The sequence below is a fragment of the Squalius cephalus genome (assembly GCF_949319135.1).
Source record: "Squalius cephalus genome assembly, chromosome: 15".
Classification (NCBI taxonomy): domain Eukaryota; kingdom Metazoa; phylum Chordata; class Actinopteri; order Cypriniformes; family Leuciscidae; genus Squalius; species Squalius cephalus.
The window spans coordinates 31,378,269-31,396,644 of NC_137136.1; the positions used below are offsets into that span (position 1 = coordinate 31,378,269).

The window sequence follows — 18,376 nt, forward strand, 5'->3', positions numbered from 1 at the left end:
GGGCGGATAAATGTAGAATGTAGATTTTATTCAAAATAAGCACATGCAATTTACGTGCCCGGAGACGATGGAAAAACATACGGAGAGCATCAGCTTTAGTTTCTGCTCTGACAGCCGCAAGACCAGCCGAACGCTGTGAGTGTGTGTTAGAAATCAGGAATAGTGAGAGAACATTGTGCTTGGTACATTTTTCCGTCTTCAAATCACTGTATCATATTTGATTATCCACAATTTTTTTGTTTTGTTTTTGTAAAATCATATAAAATGTGAGAATCTGATCCATCAGGCTTTGAGGAATGTTTATTTGTTCATCTCTTAATCATCACTGTATTGCATTGCATTATGTGTTTAAAAAACTGCAGAGATTTGATCATAAAACTAAGCATTTAAATATCTTACTTAGACATATTATTGGCAGATATAGAATGACAACCACTGATATTAATATGCATTTTATGTAATTAGTCTGCTGTAAAGATCTCAAAGCCATCTACTCTAAAAGGTACTTAATGCATTTTTGTAAATTACATGTTCATGCAAATACTTGTTGCCAGCCTTTATATTGCAACAGCCTCATGACAATTCATAATTATTTTGGCAAATTTATATGAATTTGTTAATGCTTACTTTTTTTATATACTTTTTTTCTATGAATCCCACTATAAATTTGTACAAAATGTGTGAGATAGAGGTTGAATATTAATCTCTTCTGTTTTATAGGTTTAACGAGACAAATATTTCCAAGTACACCTTGTTGAGAACAATAGGATTCACCAGTTATTAATAAACACACACACACACACACACACAATGTAAATGTCTTTTTTAAATCTTTTTGTTTATTAGAGTTGATTGGCACCAGTGTACCATAACTGAGTTTTCATTTTGCTACATGAATTTCTCAACAATCTGTACCATTCTGTGGCCAATCAGAAACAGGGAGGGGGGGAAAAAAAAGAAAGAAGAGGAGGAAACGCTTTCATTTGTCCTATCGTATTCACAGACTAGCTGAAAGGTTTTGGCACCTTCGCACTTCTCATCAAGAATGCCCAGATTTAGAGTCTCCAAAACGTATTCAAGTCATCAGAGTCGTTCTACAGTCTTCGTCAGACCACGTCATGCCCAAACTATTCGTTTAAACACATAGCTTATATCAAGGAATGTACTGTTGCAGTCAGCAGTTTAATGCCATTTAACACTTGGAGTCTCTTGAGATCTCTCGCAGTCATATATACGCGTATGGCCTGTGGGTTAACATACAATACAATGTGAAGCAGGTTCACCTCAAATGATCTGATGTGGATGCTGTATACTGGCACCCATTACGTGTGCAGCAAGGCTTAAACCAGTTAAGAACTGCAGTGTAATTACATACTCATAGAGGGCACTAGAGAGTAAATCAGGCTGTCGTTTAGTCGAAACTGTGCTGAACTCTATTAAAGTGCCATAAACATGGATTCTAACTCCAAACTATTAAATATGTCTTAAAGTCAAAGACATCGATTACTATAGCCAAGCTTTATATTAATCGGGAAAAAATCACAAAAGTCAAGCAAAATGCACTGCTAAACAATTCTCAGTATTAACCATTTCATAATTAGTATATTTAAATAGCGTGGTTATTATTATTTTAGACTCCAGACGCTATTAGTGTTCCGTATGAATCGGCTTTAAAAATATTGATAGACCGTTCCTTATCGCTTTGTTCTGATCAAGTACACGTTTTAATAGTTACTAGATGCTTTTTGAACTGCAATGCCAAATTTGCAGACTTGCTCGCTCACGTGAGGTTTAGAAATACAGAACGCTAATAGTCGCCGTAGTAGACGTGCCCAAAACACAGGCATCAGATTCACCCTTTACAAAAGATGCTTCAGTTCAGTACAACATGCAACCCCCGATCCTTGTTTCTCAAAAAAAGAAAGATTTGGAAAACCAATAAATAAAAATGCTAGCAATGCGTGTAGTAAACAAAGATAACAACATGTATTTACAAACAGAAAAAAGGCAAAATATAATGTACATTGGAAAAAAGCTGCCATGGACTCCTTCAAACTGAACAGCACTGAGTAAGAGGGAGCAACTAGTGTTTCACACAAATAACAATACAAGTACGTCTGGCACATATTTTAGGATCAGGAATTATAGTAAACCATCTTTTTCATGCATTAAGCAGCAGACACAGCAGTCTTTCTCTGCTTTGGCAAACACACATTCTGAAAGGCCAATCGAGACGGTTTGCTTGTAATGACAGCGCACAGAGCGAATCTCACCAAACCTGTCAAGATCATCATGTCAAATTTCATCCCAAATTCAAAAGAAATTAGGGTAACACTTTACAATAAGATCTCATTTGTTATTAGTTAACACTAATTAACAATTAACAATACTTCTATCGCATTTATTAATCTTAGTTAATATTTATTGACATTATTTAATGTTCTGTGAACCAACACAAACTACTGTAAAATAAAATAAACAAATGCTTTAAAAATACGTTGTTCATTGTTAGTTCATATTAATTCACAGATTAATGCTAACAAAAGGCTTAGTTCAGCCAAAAATTAAAAGAAAATCATTGTTTACTCTCCCTCGTGTCGTTCCAAACCCGCAAGACTTTCGTTCGTCTTCAGAACACAAATGAAGATCTTTGTGATGAAATCTGAGAGATTTCTGTCCATCCATTGACAGCTACGCAACTACCACTTCACGCTTCAAAAAGTTCATAAAGAGATTGTAAAACTAATCCATATGAATTACATTTTCTGAAGAGATTCGATCACTTCATATGATGAACAGAAGCTCAACCGTACATAATTAACACGCAAAAATGAACCTCATTAGTTCTTGCACATAAAGCAAACATGCTTGAGTTGTGAGTTGATCAGTATTTATATGTGAATAAAAGACTAAATTCAGTCTGTTCATCATATAAAGTGATTGTGTATCTTCAGAAAATCTGAACCGTTCAATTCATACGGATTAGTTTTACAATCTCTTTTTGAAGCGTCAGAGTTTCAGTTGCGTTGCTGTCAATGGCAGGAACGAAATCTCTCAGATTTCATCAAAAATATCTTCATTTGTGTTCAGAAGATGAACGAAAGTCTTACGGGTTTGGAACGACACGAGTGTGAGTAAATAACTGCAGAATTTTCATTTTTGGGTGAACAAAACCCTTAACAATATAACCCTTTAACATATGTGACCCGATTGTAAAACGTTACCAAAATTAGATTTAATTCCGCCAAACATCTGGATGCATTTGGAGGGAAATGTGCTTTAGTTAAGGGCAAATAAATAAATTAAAAAAAACAATCTTGAAAATTAGTTAATTTCTTTTTGCAAAATCTATTTTTCTTCTTAATAGTGTACAATATAATCCGGAGATATTTTCATGAGATTCCCCCAAGAACAGTTTTGCAGCACCAGTGGTTGAGTTATCAGTTTAAACCCAGTTGGTTTAGTTGAAACACTAGTAAGAACATTCAGAAACAGGGCTGTGGGGACTTTTAAGGCTCTTTTCTCAAAGGTGGAGGAGCTTATTTAAGGACTCGCATACAATGAGATGTGTTTCTACAGATGCTTTGATGGGTCAATGAAGTTCAATATAGTTGTGCACTGGAAATGACATCACCGGCAGGTTTATCACGTGGCCTATACCATTATTATTCTATATATATATACCAATATTAGTCTAAAAATAACTGATTGGATATGCTTGACTCAGTCTTGATATGTAGAGTGAACAGCAATGACCTTCATTTACATCTTCATTAAATAACATGTAAATAAACTCAAATGAGTAAGAGATAAATAGTGTCAGTTTAGATAAATTAACTAAGACAGGTAGCAGATAGACCCAGTAAACCAATAACAAAAGCCTTCAGTGAGAACGAAACTTCCTGCTCATTTCTGCTAAAGGCTCGATTGAATCTGTCCCTGATGGTGGAGGTGATGATGAATACATCAGGCTGGTTGGTCATCTACCCTGTATGTGTAAGAACTTCACAGTAAAATGCTGGAAATAGCAGTAATGGTGGTCAGAAGCCACCGAATGTGAGAGCGCTGTCAGTGATGAGGTGAGGATGGAGAATTATGCAGATTTATGAGTGTTATGTTTGTCGGTGAAGGTCTATGGAATGTCAGCGTAATATAGTGTGGGACTACAAACTAGAGTGATAGTGAATAACACTGTGTAGTGTACAAGTGTAGTAGAAGTTATAACATAAGAGATGGGTAATTGTGCAGTCCAGACCACCTAAATCCAAACCAAAGATGATGACGTTCAGGTTTGCCCAACGACATCCATCTCTCCATAAAACCAGCATTATGGATTCTTCTGATGAGAGGACAAGAGCTACCTTAATGAAGTATCATTGGTTTCTCAGAGAATGGATGGAGTGTTTGGAAGGATGGAGGAGAAACGGAGGATTTCTAGGGTTGCTCCTCCTTCTTCTTTAGGGAAATGCGTTTCTTCCTGGCTGCAAGCATCTCGTAGAAGGGGTCGACGCTCACAGCGGATCTGCACCGAAAACAGAAGATCGGGTCATGTTCCATGCTCTTATTTGCAGAGTTGGCATAGATTTCCTATTTGACCCTATAATGCCTACTGTATCATTTTATACACATTTCAAATGATCAAAAAAAAAACAAAAACCTGTTGCACACAATCTACTGCATGTCTTCTGTCGTCTTGATTGATAGTTTATACTTTATAAAAATCAGTAAAGATTTCACAGCACAAAGTATTGCGATTTATATTGTTAGTAAAATTTCAAGATGAACACTTACTGGACTGAAATAACTTAGGTTTAATTGAGTATCCATACATCATTGTTTATAAAAATCATATTAAATTGTGAGTATCAAATAAGGATTTTGAGGAACTTTATTTGTTCTCAATCATCATTGTACTGCATTGCGTTATGTGTTTTTAAAACTACAGAGCTTTGATCACAAAATCATCTTACCACCAAGACACATTATTGGGAGATTTAGAGGGAAAAGCTATACTGTTATAAAGATCTCATTGATTTACAGTACAAGCTATCAGAATTTCATCTTAACCATAAAAATATCTGCATCTGCAACAAATTTCACATTTTTGGGCCTCTGAATAAAACTGAGCTGTTTTTCCTCCTCTAGTATGAGCTCCATATTCTCACTAAATCAAACTATATGAGCCATAAAAGCCTGACGCATTATGATACTCAGCAAAGACATTTAAAAAAAAGAAGCTTTTTCTGACTATTGTTTCATGTAAGACAGGCTAAACATGTTGGGGAGGGACATATTGGAAGGCTTAGGAGCGCAAAATTTACATTTCAAATATTTGTATCTGTTATGTTTGTGTCCTGAGGAGTATACTAGCATATACACTGCTATTCCCCTCAGGAAATGCAAATATACTTCAGATAAGTACGCAAATATTTGTCAGACGCTGATAAAAACTTGCACTGCCATCAGTGTGAATATTTTTACAGCATTTGAGCCCCTTTGTCAGGTCGCTCTTGGTGTAAATAGTTCTTCACTCTTTCGAATGCCTTGTCCTCTGAGATCTTCATTCAGCGGGTTTACTCACTTGATGCTGTGTATCCATTCGTCCTTTTCCTCTGGGGTGGGAGCTGAGATCCGGTACACCATGTGGTTCCCCTCCACCACACGTCCATCAGCCTCGGTCTTGCACGCTTTAATCAGCTGCCCGCGGTTATTAGGGATGTACAGCTCAAAACAGTTCTGCACACAAAAAAAAACACCATGAACAAACAGCACACAAACCCTTTTCGATATACTGCCCAGCCCTAACGGCAAATAAAATAATCTGTAGTTGATATATGAAAATTATCATGGAAATTGTTCTATTTGATTAGGTGCATTTGGCTTACTGGCTTTCTGGGATCTTCGACCTCTCGAATGCTCAGGTTCTCCAATGGTATGATGCCTCTGGGCTCCTTGTCCTAAACACACACACAAACACACAACACTCAGTAAACCAGTCAGAACTTCCCATCAGGGGTCAATTTAATCAAAGCAGCATCATTACTCCAGTCTTCAGTGTCACACGATCCTTCAGAAATCATTCTAATATGATGATTTGCTGCTCAAGAAACATTTCTGATTATTATCAATGTTGAAAAAGTTGTGCTGCATTATATTTTTGTGGAAACTGTGATGCATTTTTCAAAATTCTTTTATAAATATAAAGTTCAAAATGTTATTTATTTGAAATATAAATCTTTTGTCACAAATGTCTTTACTATCACTTTTGATCAATTTAAAGGGATAGTTCACTTTGAAATTAAATTTTGGTATGTTTTAGCTTACCTCAAGGGCATCCAAGATGTAGGTGTCTTTTTTCCCCGCAGTAGTTTCAGTTTTTTATATCGTAACAGTATTTATATTGTTTTTACCTCTTATACACAGCCACGTCCAAGTGATCTGAGGGCGTCCTGGTGTGACGTGTACGCAGACTGGTGCATAGATATATACACTAGATGTCGCCTTGTCTACGGCAGTTCATTGGAACGAATGTCTTTAAGGCGACGTCTAGTGTATATATCTATGCACCAGTCTGCGTACACGTCACACCAGGACGCCCTCAGATCACTTGGATGTGGCTGTGTATAAGAGGTAAAAACGATATAAATACTGTTCGTTTTCTCACACAAACCGCTCATTTCGTGTCTTAGGCCATCAATGTGTACTTACGATGGGGAATTGTTTAATTTGGACGATGGGGAATTGTTTTAATTTGGACTCTGTGTATGCTCTTTGAGACAGTGACCACAGACCTGCATTATAGGACTGAGAGACAAGAACGGTTTGACCTAAAAATATCACAATTGAAACTACTGCGGAAAAAAAACACCTACATCTTGGATGCCCTTGAGGTAAGCTAAAACATACCAAATTTAATTTCAAAGTGAACTATCCCTTTAATGCAGTACAAACAATTATCACATGGCTCTCTCGAATATTTGATTCTGATTGGTCAACTGCAGCATTCTCAGGTCAAATTATTTTGTACAATGAACTATAATTGACTGTCCAATTCATTATCCTGCTTAATAAGATATATACATTTACTTGTTTACATTTACATAAAATTATTTTATACAAAGTATTACAAAGAGCTGTGTAATAAGATGAAATATTGCTATTTTTGATTGACTTACTGTTGTGTACTCGAAGTAATAGAGGCAGTTATCTGTCAGAATGAACCACCGTCTCTTCCATGTTTTCACACGACCTCCTGAGAATGATCATTACACTGGATTAGAGATGTAAGACAGGCGTTTTAAACATAACATTTCCTCTGTGTCAGCCTGCGAATGAAACTGCACAGACACAGCAAGAAATCTCTACACATTATATTATTAGTAGTGTGAAAACCTTGAAAAACCCAACTAAATTCCAACTAAACTAACTTTACAAGATTTTTACATTTTCTGCAGATTGGTAAGTGATGTTTGCTAGTGCAAAATCAAGATGCCAGTGTATTGGGAGTGGTTGCCTGAGTACAATGACACGTCTTTTGTGTTCTGGTTGGTTGCTAGGTGGTTGTGTAGAGGTAAAAGTCAAAAGAGCTCACAGCCTCAAACCTCTATGAGAATATACACTATAATCTATCTGGAGTTTTGGGACACCTGACCATTACGCCAACAGGGACTATAATGACACTGCATTCTAAATTCTAAAAGGATTTGGTCCTTTTCCACTCTTCTGGGAAGGCTTTCCAGAAGATTTTTGAGTGTTCCTGTGGGAATGTTTTGCCCATTCATCCAGTAGAGCATGTGTGTGGTCAGGCACTGATGTTGGACGAGAAGGCCTGGCTTGCAATCTCCGTTTCAGTTCATTCCAAAGGTGTTCGATTGGGTTGAGGTCAGGGCTCTGTGTGGGCCAGTCAAGTTCCTCCACACCAAACTCATCCAACCATGCCTTTATGAACCTTGCATTGTGGTGACATCTGGTGCATAGTCATGCTGGAATAGAAAAGGGCCTTCCCTGAACTCTTCCCACAAAGTTGGAAGCATTGCATTGTCTAAAATGCCTTGGTATGCTGAATCATTATGTTTTCCCTTCACTGGAAGTAAGTGGCTTAGCCCAATCACTGAAAAACAGCCTCATACCATTATCCCTCATCCACCAAACATTACAGCTGACGCATTTCAGTCAGGCAGGCCTTCGCCAAACCCAGACTCGCCCATCATACTTCCAAACAGAGAAGTGTGATTCGTCACTCCAGAGAATATGTTTCCACTGCTCCAGAGTCTAGATGCGGTGTGCTTTACACCACTGCATACGACGCTTGGCATTGTACCTTGCATGAAGCTGCTCGGCCATGGAAACTCATTCCACGAAGCTCCCGCCGCACAGTTTTTGTGCTGGTATTAATGGATGTTTGGAACTCTTCAGCTATGGAATCAGCAGAGCGTCGGAGACTTGTACACACCATGAGCCTCAGCACTCGGTGACATTACATGGTCTTCCGCTTCGTGGCTGAGTTGCTGTTGTTCCTAAACACTTCCACTTTCCAAAAATACTACTTACAGTTGACCGTATTGATGTGTAAAATAGAAGGCTCCGAGTGATACTAAATGAATAGCCATTTGGGAGCCGAGCCAAAAGAGCCAATCTTTGAAAAGAGCCGGACTTCCCATCACTAGTTGACCGTGGAATATCTAGCAGGGATGACATTTCATGAACGGACTAATTGCAAAAGTGGCATCCTATCACAGTACCATGTTTGAATTCACTGAGCTCTTTAGAACGACATTTTTCCACAAATGATTGTAAATGCAGACTGTGTGGCTAGGTGCTTCATTTTATACACCCGTGGCAATGGGTCCGATTGAAGCACCTGAATTCAATAATTAAGAAGTGTCCCCCAATACATTTGTCCATATAGTGTATGTGAGAGGTAGGTAACTTTTCAGGTCTATGAGGGTTTTTGCCCCTTATTTTATGGTCTGGTCATTAGTGATAGTACAAGCTAAGCTTTTCGCAACTTCCAATCAGCTAAACCAATTGCTTTGCAAAATAATTCACTTTTGAATCGCCCACATGCCCACATGCAGGTCAGAATTGTGTAAATGCAACGTTAACACAACCCAAACAAGCATGCATTTTTTCAAACCAACTGCAAATGTTCTATTGAAAGTGTGTTATTTTATGAATTTGTATGGCTTGTTTTGTTTGCTTTACGGAGAGCTTGGTTAATCAATAAGAAACTACAACCATTGGAATTCCGTACAATTCCTTGTTTACTGAAATCACGGCACTTTGCCAGTTTGATACATGCTCCGAATCACTGGTTTGAAACAAATGATTCGCAATGTTTCGAAGCTTCATAAAGCAGTGCTTCGAAATTACCCATCACTACTGGTGCCAGTTGCATAAACTTAGCCACTATGTTAAGACTGTGTCTTAAAGGGATATTTCACCGCTGGAAAGATGAATGTGTATTTAAATTGGGTCATTTATGTAGTAGAAATGTGAAATTATTTTAGAAGTTGGTGCCTTCTAGACTGAGAAAAGCCAGAAAATGTATTTTTGGCTCATGTGGTTGAAAGACAACAACTCCCAGAATGCACTTGCTTCGCTGCCCTACGAGGCCACTCCCAAGCCACGCCTACCGGTTACAGAGAGCAGTATCGGAAGAAATGATACAACTAGGCTACTAGTCGACTCGAAACTGAAAAGACGTCGTTTTATCGTGAGATCCCCCTATGGGCGGGTTGAACACATGCGGGACGAGCTCCTCCGACTGGCTGGAGTCTCTCGCCTCTGGACAGAAAAGCCTCAGATGACGCAAAATGACGATTTTTGCAACATCAGAGGTTTTTTTCCAGACACACAATACAGAAATCTCTCGTCTCAGGGGGACATGAGGGAGGGAAGCGCGGTCATTCGAAAATACTACCGGGTTTCTACTGATACAAAGCTTAATGCTAATCGATGAAGTATCCCTTTAAGAACTAATTTGGCCAACTAGAAATTAGTCAAGAGGTAATCACCTTTTGTCTTACTTTTATGATTCAAATTAGACCGATCTACCCTTTTATGTAACTTTAAACTTTAAAAAGTTAGCACCAGTCTTGAAGGAAAAAATTAGATGACTAACTTTTAAGACTAGTCTAAGCAGTTTATGCAACCGGCCATGATTACATAGTAAAGTAACAGCAACCCCTCTCTGCAACAACACACATGATTTGAGGAATCAGTCATGTCTGAAGCACAATCACTACAATAATAATAATGCTTTGCAAACATGACTAATAAGATCATTGTGTCCTAATCTAAGTGGTCCTTCTCTACGAGTTGTTCTAGTAAGGCTGTACGTACCTCCTGAAGGGTGAACAGCCCCAGCAGCGGCAGAGAAATCACAGGTCAAGCAGAGCAGGAGCCAGAAGAGATCGGAAAAAGGGAACGGGGGGACGGATCACAGGAAACAGAAAGACAGAGGAGAGGGAGACACAGGGAGAGGGAAAAAGATTCAAAAGCCTTTAGTGCTTGAGAGATCACAGAGCTCGCCATGCAGAAAGAAAGTAAATCTTCGAAATCAGAAGTGATGTTTCGCTTGGGTTTTTTTAAGAAGAAAAAAAAAGTGCAAAGCGCTGCAATGAAGTAGAATATCATGCAATGGCAATGACAGAGACCCTTCCAACGACTTTGGTTAAACAGAACCTCTCCTGGCGCACATCAGGAGGGACTCACCCAGCTTGAGGAGCCAGCCTTCTCTGTCAGGGTTGAAGAAAGTGTGCGTCAGGTCATTCCCATCATCCTCTGGGATCTTAAAAGGCTCGTTCTTAATGCTGTCATACAGATTCTGAAGAGAGCACTCACATTGTTTATAAAAGCATTCAATGTGAATAGTTATTATTAAAAAGGCCTTGAAAAACTCAAGGGTCGCTCACACTGACAGCAATTTGAAGCAACATAGAGAGAAGTAGAGCCCAACGAAATGGTAGATTAATAAAAATGTAGTAATTTTTAGTAATAAAAAAGCAGGTCTAATTTATTGATCTCGTGAAACCTACATAATTTAACAATTTATTAAAAGATTAAAAAACATAACATTCTTAGGGCCCAATGAAATCCATTTTATTTCCACTCACAAATTCTGTTTTATTATTTCTAAATTCTGTTTTCCGTTTTAACTTTTTTTTTTTTTTTTTAATGGCTTGAATACATTTTTATAAACCAAAAAGCATGTCTAAACAATTGAATAAATAAAACTTTAACATTTAATAACACAATACAATAATGTGCCCCATTTTTCATTAATTTAATTAATTTAAATTAAGCTGTATTTATGAAAAACGGTGGTAATCAAATGAAAGCATAAAGCATTAATGAATCTTTTAAAAAGTAATAAATAGAAAATGAACAATTTCTTCAATTTTTTTGACCCACAGAACATGCAGACTTCAATAGCAGTCTTTTGCAATTTAATATTCACACATTCACACAAAAAGCCAACAATACTTGTAATATATAATACTAGGCTTATTTGACAACTACATTAGAAAGAAAGCTAGAGAAGAGAAATGCAGAGAAGACTTTTGATTTATTATTCTAATTTGTCAAATTCCACAAAATGACATTTTGTGTTACTTCCATTAAATTCTATTTTTATGACTGGATTCCATAGGGCCCTGCTGAAGTCATTCATTTTCATTATTTTATAGCAGAAAAAACACACAGTTCACCTTTTAAAATCAATAATGTTGATGTATTTATGTAACAGCATTTTTATTACAATATACCAATCAGCCAAGTCATAATGACATGTTCACACTCACTCTGAGCAGATCCTCAGGTAAATCTCCCCCGTCATTGATGCCTCTGTTCATGCTGATGAAGCGCTCCACTGTGGGCTTGTCCCGCACATTGGGGTTGTGCAGACTAGTGTTCAACATGATGATGGAAAACGACAGCACGTAGCAGGTGTCTGCGGGGACAAGACAGAGTTTAAGGACTGAGAGATGGACTGGTGTTCTCGATTCTCAGCGTGTGGATGTTTTTCACTGCAAGACGAAGACGTTTGTTTGTTCGGGTTCGGTGTCTCGTGACGCAAATCCAATGACGCTGGTAGTGACGATTCCCTCTGACCAATCAGTGATCTGCAGTGTTTACACGTCACATTTAAGTATCGGTTCGGCTCGCTTGGATCCTCAACAGAGGTGGTACTATTTAAGTGAGCCGTACCGAGCCGTACCATGCAGTGGAAAAGACCCATAACCATAACCAGACACACTTACTCAATTATGGCTATTCTGAGAATCTTAGAATCAAAATTATGAAATAACACATATGTTGTGATCAAAAGCATGTGAAACAGCTAGTGTACATGTTGATGAAAGCCTCAGGAGCTGTGTGTGTGTGTGTGTAACCTGTGCTCTGGAAGACTCCAGGATTGCAGTGACAGTATCTCTGTGCAAAGGCCTCCATCATCCTGTCGATTTTCTGAGCCTCGCCTGGCAAGCGGAAACTCCACAGAAACTGCCTGCATTGAGCACAAATAGACAGACGCACCGTGAAGACAAGCACAACACCATAACACGTGAATACTTGAAACTGTTTTGCATACAAAAAGCCCCAATACAAAATGAACAAGATGTTCCTAGATCAGTCAAGGGTTATTTTCGTTAACTAAAAATGTTCATTGAAATAAAGCTGAAATAAAATGAAATGTAAATATTAGTTAAATTATTATTAGAAATGTCGTCTTGGCAAATAAACTGAAATAAGTTGAAGTGTATTTAAGAACTAAAATTATTAACTGGAAATAAAATTAACTGAAAAGAGAATTAATTAAACCTAAAAAGCTTTAAAAAAAGGAAAAGGGGAAGAAAAAAAATAAAAGCTAATTCAAAATATTAATAAAACAAACAAAACTAAAATAACACTGAGGAAAGTCACAAAGGTTAAAGTTGCTGATTTACCGAAGAGCTTGTACCAAGTTCAGATCTGTGAATTCGTGAAGATCAACAAAAGCCTGCAATACTTTAATATTGAAGTCATCTCTGAAAGAGAGAGAGAGAGAGAGAAATGCATTAACAACATTAACAAAATCTCTGTTTAAATCACTGATCTATTATATATTATTATAAATCTGTCATAATAATATTATTATTATATGCTCTATTATAATGATATTATAAATCAGTAGTTTAAATATGCTTGTTGCTTTAGCTGTTAGAGACCGTTTGACGGTTACTTCACCCAAAAATGAAAATGACCCCATGATTTACTCAAGCCATCCTAGGTGTATATGACTCCATGAGTAAATCATGGGGTCATTTTCATTTTTGCGTGAACTATCCCTTTAAACCCTCTCAGAAAAGCTTCTTTAAATTCATCTCAAATGCAGCTCTGCTTTGAAACAAAAATTGAATTTTGCACATGCTTAGCTTATATGTTATTGTACTTCTTTTTCTTAGTCAAAAATAAATAAATAAATCACTGATATAATGCAGTTGAAGTGCAAAGTACCTTTCACCCAAATAGTCTCCTATTGCGGTTTTATTGAGTCCTTCTCCTTTGTACAGAAACTGAGCAATGTCCTCTGAAGTGTGTCTGAGAAGCTCATTCTCCACTAGGAATACAATGCCCTGCGCAAGAGGAAAATATGTGGAAAAATGAGGAAAAGATTCAAATGTAACAAAATGTTTCAAATTTCCCAAATTGTCCAGCCACGTAATGTCCTTACATTATTTGAGCAACATATTTATGTGCTTTGACAAAACGTTAACTCTTCTTTTAAATATACATTTAAACATAAATGAATGCTTTTATTCAGCAAGGATGTATTAAATTGATCAAAAAACTTCCAATTTCTATTTCAAATAAATGCTGTTCTTTTAAACATTCTATTCATCAAAAAATCCAGATTTTTTTTTAGCAGTTTCCCCAAGAATATGAAGCACCACAAAGTTTTCAACATTGATAATAATCAGAAATGTTTCTTGAGCAGCAAATCATCATATTAGAATGATTTCTGAAGGATCATGTGACACGGAATACTGGGAGTATTTAAAGGGATAGTTCACCCAAAAATGTTTCATCGTTTACTCACCCTCAAGTTGTTCCAAACCTGTATGAGTTTCTTTGTTCTGCTGAACACAAAGGAAGATATTTGGAAGAATGTTTTAATCAAACAGATCTCAGTCCCCATTGACTTCCATAGTAGGAAAAAATATATACTATGGTAGTCAATGGGGACCGAGATCTGTTTGATTAAAACATTCTTCCAAATATCTTCCTTTGTGTTCAGCAGAACAAAGAAACTCATACAGGTTTGGAACAACTTGAGGGTGAGTAAACGATGACAGAATTTTCATTTTTGGGTGAACTATCCCTTTAAGCTTTGAAATCACAGGAAAAAATTGCATTTTTAAAGTATATTTCAATGAAAAACAGTTCTTAGAAATTGTAGTAATATTTCATTATATGACTCTACCTCTGATCAGATAAATAAATGCAGTGTTTTGTAAACATAAGAGACTTCTTTCAAAGAATTTTAATGAACATATAAAAAAAATGTGGCTGATAATAATGCTGGAAAACAGTGGCAACGTGAAAAACGTGCATTTCTTCTTTCTGTTATCTTGAGCTGTATTACTTTATAACTTCACTTTTAGGATGGCTTACCTTTTTCGGGTCCATGTTGAATTTTTTCCTGCCCATGGCCACATGTCGACTCTTCTGTAATGTTTTACTATAAAGTAAAAGACAGGAGATCAATATTGTTTTCAGGTGTGAAATACAACACCTCACTGTAGAGTGTTTAATGAACCTCCTGAACACACAGCAAGAAGAGAGTTCAAGTTCATGTCAATGACTGCACTGTTCACACAGAGATAACATGTGTGTGAGTGTGTGCTTTTATTGAGTGTTATCTATCCGAGAAGGCAAATTGGAGAAAGAAAACAAATATACCAATCATTCTTGCATGAATTCCCAACAATACAACCTGAGACTAAACCGGCATCTTTTTCGCCAACACTTGATCCATTAATACTAACACTTCCTCTTCTATTCTATTATATATCTATTTATAAAAAAAATACATGTACTGCGTTAGATTAAACTGGGAAGGGTCATAGCACTTTTGTTAGTTTAACCGCTTCTACTGCTCTCATTTGTGGATAAAAGCGTCTGCTAAATGAATGCATGTAAATGTAAGACTAACCTGCCCTCTGTGCTGGTCTCCAGCCCCTCCACCTCTATAATGGCTTCTCTCAGCTCCTCTTTCAGTCTCTGGATCTCCAGAATCAGCGCTCCTTTCCTGCGCCGGATCTCCTCCAGCTCGGAGCGCTCCTCTGGGCTCAGGTCCGCTGGGACTGTGAAGGGAAAGACAGAAAGGAGGGCGAAATGAGGTCACAGGGACTTGGATAGGAAAGGAACTGAAAAGACGGTTCACTCCACTCCCCCGTCTCTCTGGCCTGTGTCTAGGTTTACGTTCAGGTTCTCTGTGGACTAACACACGACTCTTGCGACACCGGTGGGTGTTTGGAAGCTTTAGAGAGAGCAAGCCAGGACAAACCTGAGCCAAACCCGCAGAAGCTCAGAAAGCAACGCCTGCAGGCAGAGACTCATACTCATTTTCACAATCTTCAGCTCCAACCCTCAAATGATTCACTTAAAAAACACTATTAGCTTCTGCTTCACAATAGGGTCTAAAAGCTTCTATTGTAATACATTTTTCCAAACCAAACTGACTTTATCAGCATGACAATTTGATGTTAGATTTGAACCTTAAATTCAAACCTTTCACCCAACTCAACCCCATTTCAAGTGTTTTAATTATTTAATCTTGTTTTTTTTTTTTTTTACAAAATAGCTTTTTTTCCCTAAAACAGCGGTAAGGAAATTTTTATTAACGATTAAAAAGCAATATTTATGCAAAAATCAGATTAGGCCCTATATTAGTTATTCATCTGCTATTTGTACCTACATATTTTTTTCATTTGCAAATCCTAAATTTGTATTCACAGATACATCCAAAAAATCATTTAAAAAAAGAAAGAATGTTGATTAAATAACATGAATCTGAGAAGGTCTCAATATTTGGGGTGTGTCTCTGATTGCAATGACAGCAGGACTGGATCTCCATGAACTAAAGCTGATGATCATGTTCTCCAGCATGATCTGAGATGACCTAAAGAGCACCTTGAGCTTCAACAGAAGAGCATCTGACTGCCTGCAAAGAGTCACATGACCGTGACCGTCTCCATACCGATGTGATGACTCCGATCATAAACCAGAAGAAACTGGATTGAATATTCTGAATGTGTTCAGATTGCAATCTGACTTCTGACCTGTAACGCTGCCTGAATCATAATCATACGGTGTTCGCTCGTTGGCCAGAGGAGAACTGGCACTGACTGAGCCTGGTTTCTCCCAAGGGTTTCTTCTCCATTCTGTCACTGATGGAGTTTGGGTTCCTTGCCACTGTTGCCTATGGCTTGCTTGGTTGGGGACATTTAATATTCATATATATTATGGATCTGCCTGCACTATGTATAGTTTTACCATTATATTTCATACCATTATATGAGAACTGAACTCAGCTGGACATCACTGCTTTTTTGGTCCAGAGCAACTATAGATAAATGAACTAAATTAAGAACTAGTAATGATTTCTACAATGGAAATGAATCAACACTGAACAAGATGCTGTACAGCCAAAACAATCTTTATTGCATTATTTTCCTGTTATCACTATAAAGCTGCTTTGAAACAATCTGTATTGTAAAAAAGCGCTGTTTAAATTTAGATGACTTGTCTTGACATCCATTTACTTACTAAAACAAATATCACTTTTGGCCACGACTGTACATCTGGTTAGTTACACAGAATTTATGGCTTCATCAAAACGTTTCTTTGTTGTTTAAATCCTAGATTTTCAATGTGGTCTCTAGACTTTTATGTCTAACTGTACATAGGCCTCCACATAAATGTGCAACAGACTGATGATGACAGATGACAAGCATTTCACTCCGTGTGCCTACATTAAGTTTATAATTGACTAAAAATTAAGTTATGACAAATATGTTTGTGTTTAAGAATGACTCCTTAAAACCAGCAGACAGAAACACTGTTAAAATCCAATAACGCCACCCAAAAGATGTATGATGATGAATTTATGTACATATGTATGTATTTTCTGTATGAATTTATTCAGCCTCTGATAACAGCAAAGAGACACAGATGTAAACAACTGAGGGAGGCCGAACATGAATGAATCCAGAACAATGACTGGAGATGGGCAGATTAATGATGTACTAAAGCTGCAGAGATGCTAAATGTGACAACAAAATAATGACATTTGGTTTAAACCCTTTAAAATAGCAAAAACATCCTTCTACGTTAAGCATTTCTCAAGCTCATATAAAACAGTACGTGATGCGGCACTAAACACAACGCTAAATCAGCTTTACTTACTGTAGTCCAGGTCATCCATTTTGGGGGCTTTGCTTTTAGGCATATATGTGTCGGAATCGAATGTCATTCAATAACCGAGAGATAAGGATATATAAAAATATACCCCACAAACGAAAATGAAATAAATAAATAACTAGGCGGAGGACCGATCGGACTCAGACAAAGGAGGAGTTGAGAGCGGAAGTTGCGCCAGTGTCAGACAGACAGTGAAATTTACGACCCGGAAATGCGGCCATCTTGGTAAGGGCAGGTTCTGTTTGGTTCGTGAACAAAAAATGTGTTTCTAAAAGTATAGACTGATTATTAGATACTAGTAGTGAAGTACGTAATAGTAGGCGACAGCTTTTAGTTTTAACACATGATGATGTTACAACCAACCGAGGTAACAGTAGTTGTAACGCCAACAGTAAACATGACAATCAATTTAAATTAATAATCAATAACCACCATCAGCTCCTTCTTCTACTCCACCCCATTTCAAGTATTTGAATTCTTCTTCTTCTTCTTCTATATAAAGTATTTGAATTCAAAGAGGTGCACATTTGAAAACACCGCCGCAAAATAGGATAGCCTTATTATTAATTTATTTTAGTCAAGTTTAGCCTTATTAATCATTAATTAGTCAAGTTATTTCATACAATAAGGCATACAAAAAAACTAGATGTTCTCATGTAACAACTAATGTGCGCTAAAATAGTAGTTCTAAAGAAGAAAACATTTAGGCCCTAATGAAAACTCAATAACAGGTTTTCTATTACAAGCGTGATCAGACGTTTTGCATCAGTAGTTCAGAAAATAGGATCAAGTGGCGTTCTTTTCTTTTACTTACAAATTATCATACAATAATAATTAATTAATTATAATAACATAATGTATAGCCTATACATAATAAAATAACATATATAGCCAGCTGTTTTTTTGTTTG

At 37.1% G+C, this 18,376-nt stretch overlaps 1 protein-coding gene across 1 annotated transcript; it reads right to left on the reverse strand.

Annotated features, from left to right (window-relative positions):
* Window positions 1-1,173: 1,173 nt before the first annotated feature.
* Window positions 1,174-17,671, reverse strand: cyth2 (cytohesin 2). The gene is made up of 12 exons (XM_079894212.1): window positions 17,452-17,671; window positions 15,197-15,347; window positions 14,656-14,722; window positions 13,498-13,616; window positions 12,948-13,028; window positions 12,396-12,508; window positions 11,805-11,953; window positions 10,717-10,828; window positions 7,176-7,252; window positions 5,886-5,957; window positions 5,582-5,736; window positions 1,174-4,522 (listed from the first exon to the last, which is right to left on the reverse strand). Exons 1-12 carry the CDS (start codon window positions 17,516-17,518, stop codon window positions 4,435-4,437), a joined length of 1,251 nt encoding a protein of 416 aa, XP_079750338.1. The 5' UTR covers window positions 17,519-17,671; the 3' UTR covers window positions 1,174-4,434.
* Window positions 17,672-18,376: the final 705 nt, after the last annotated feature.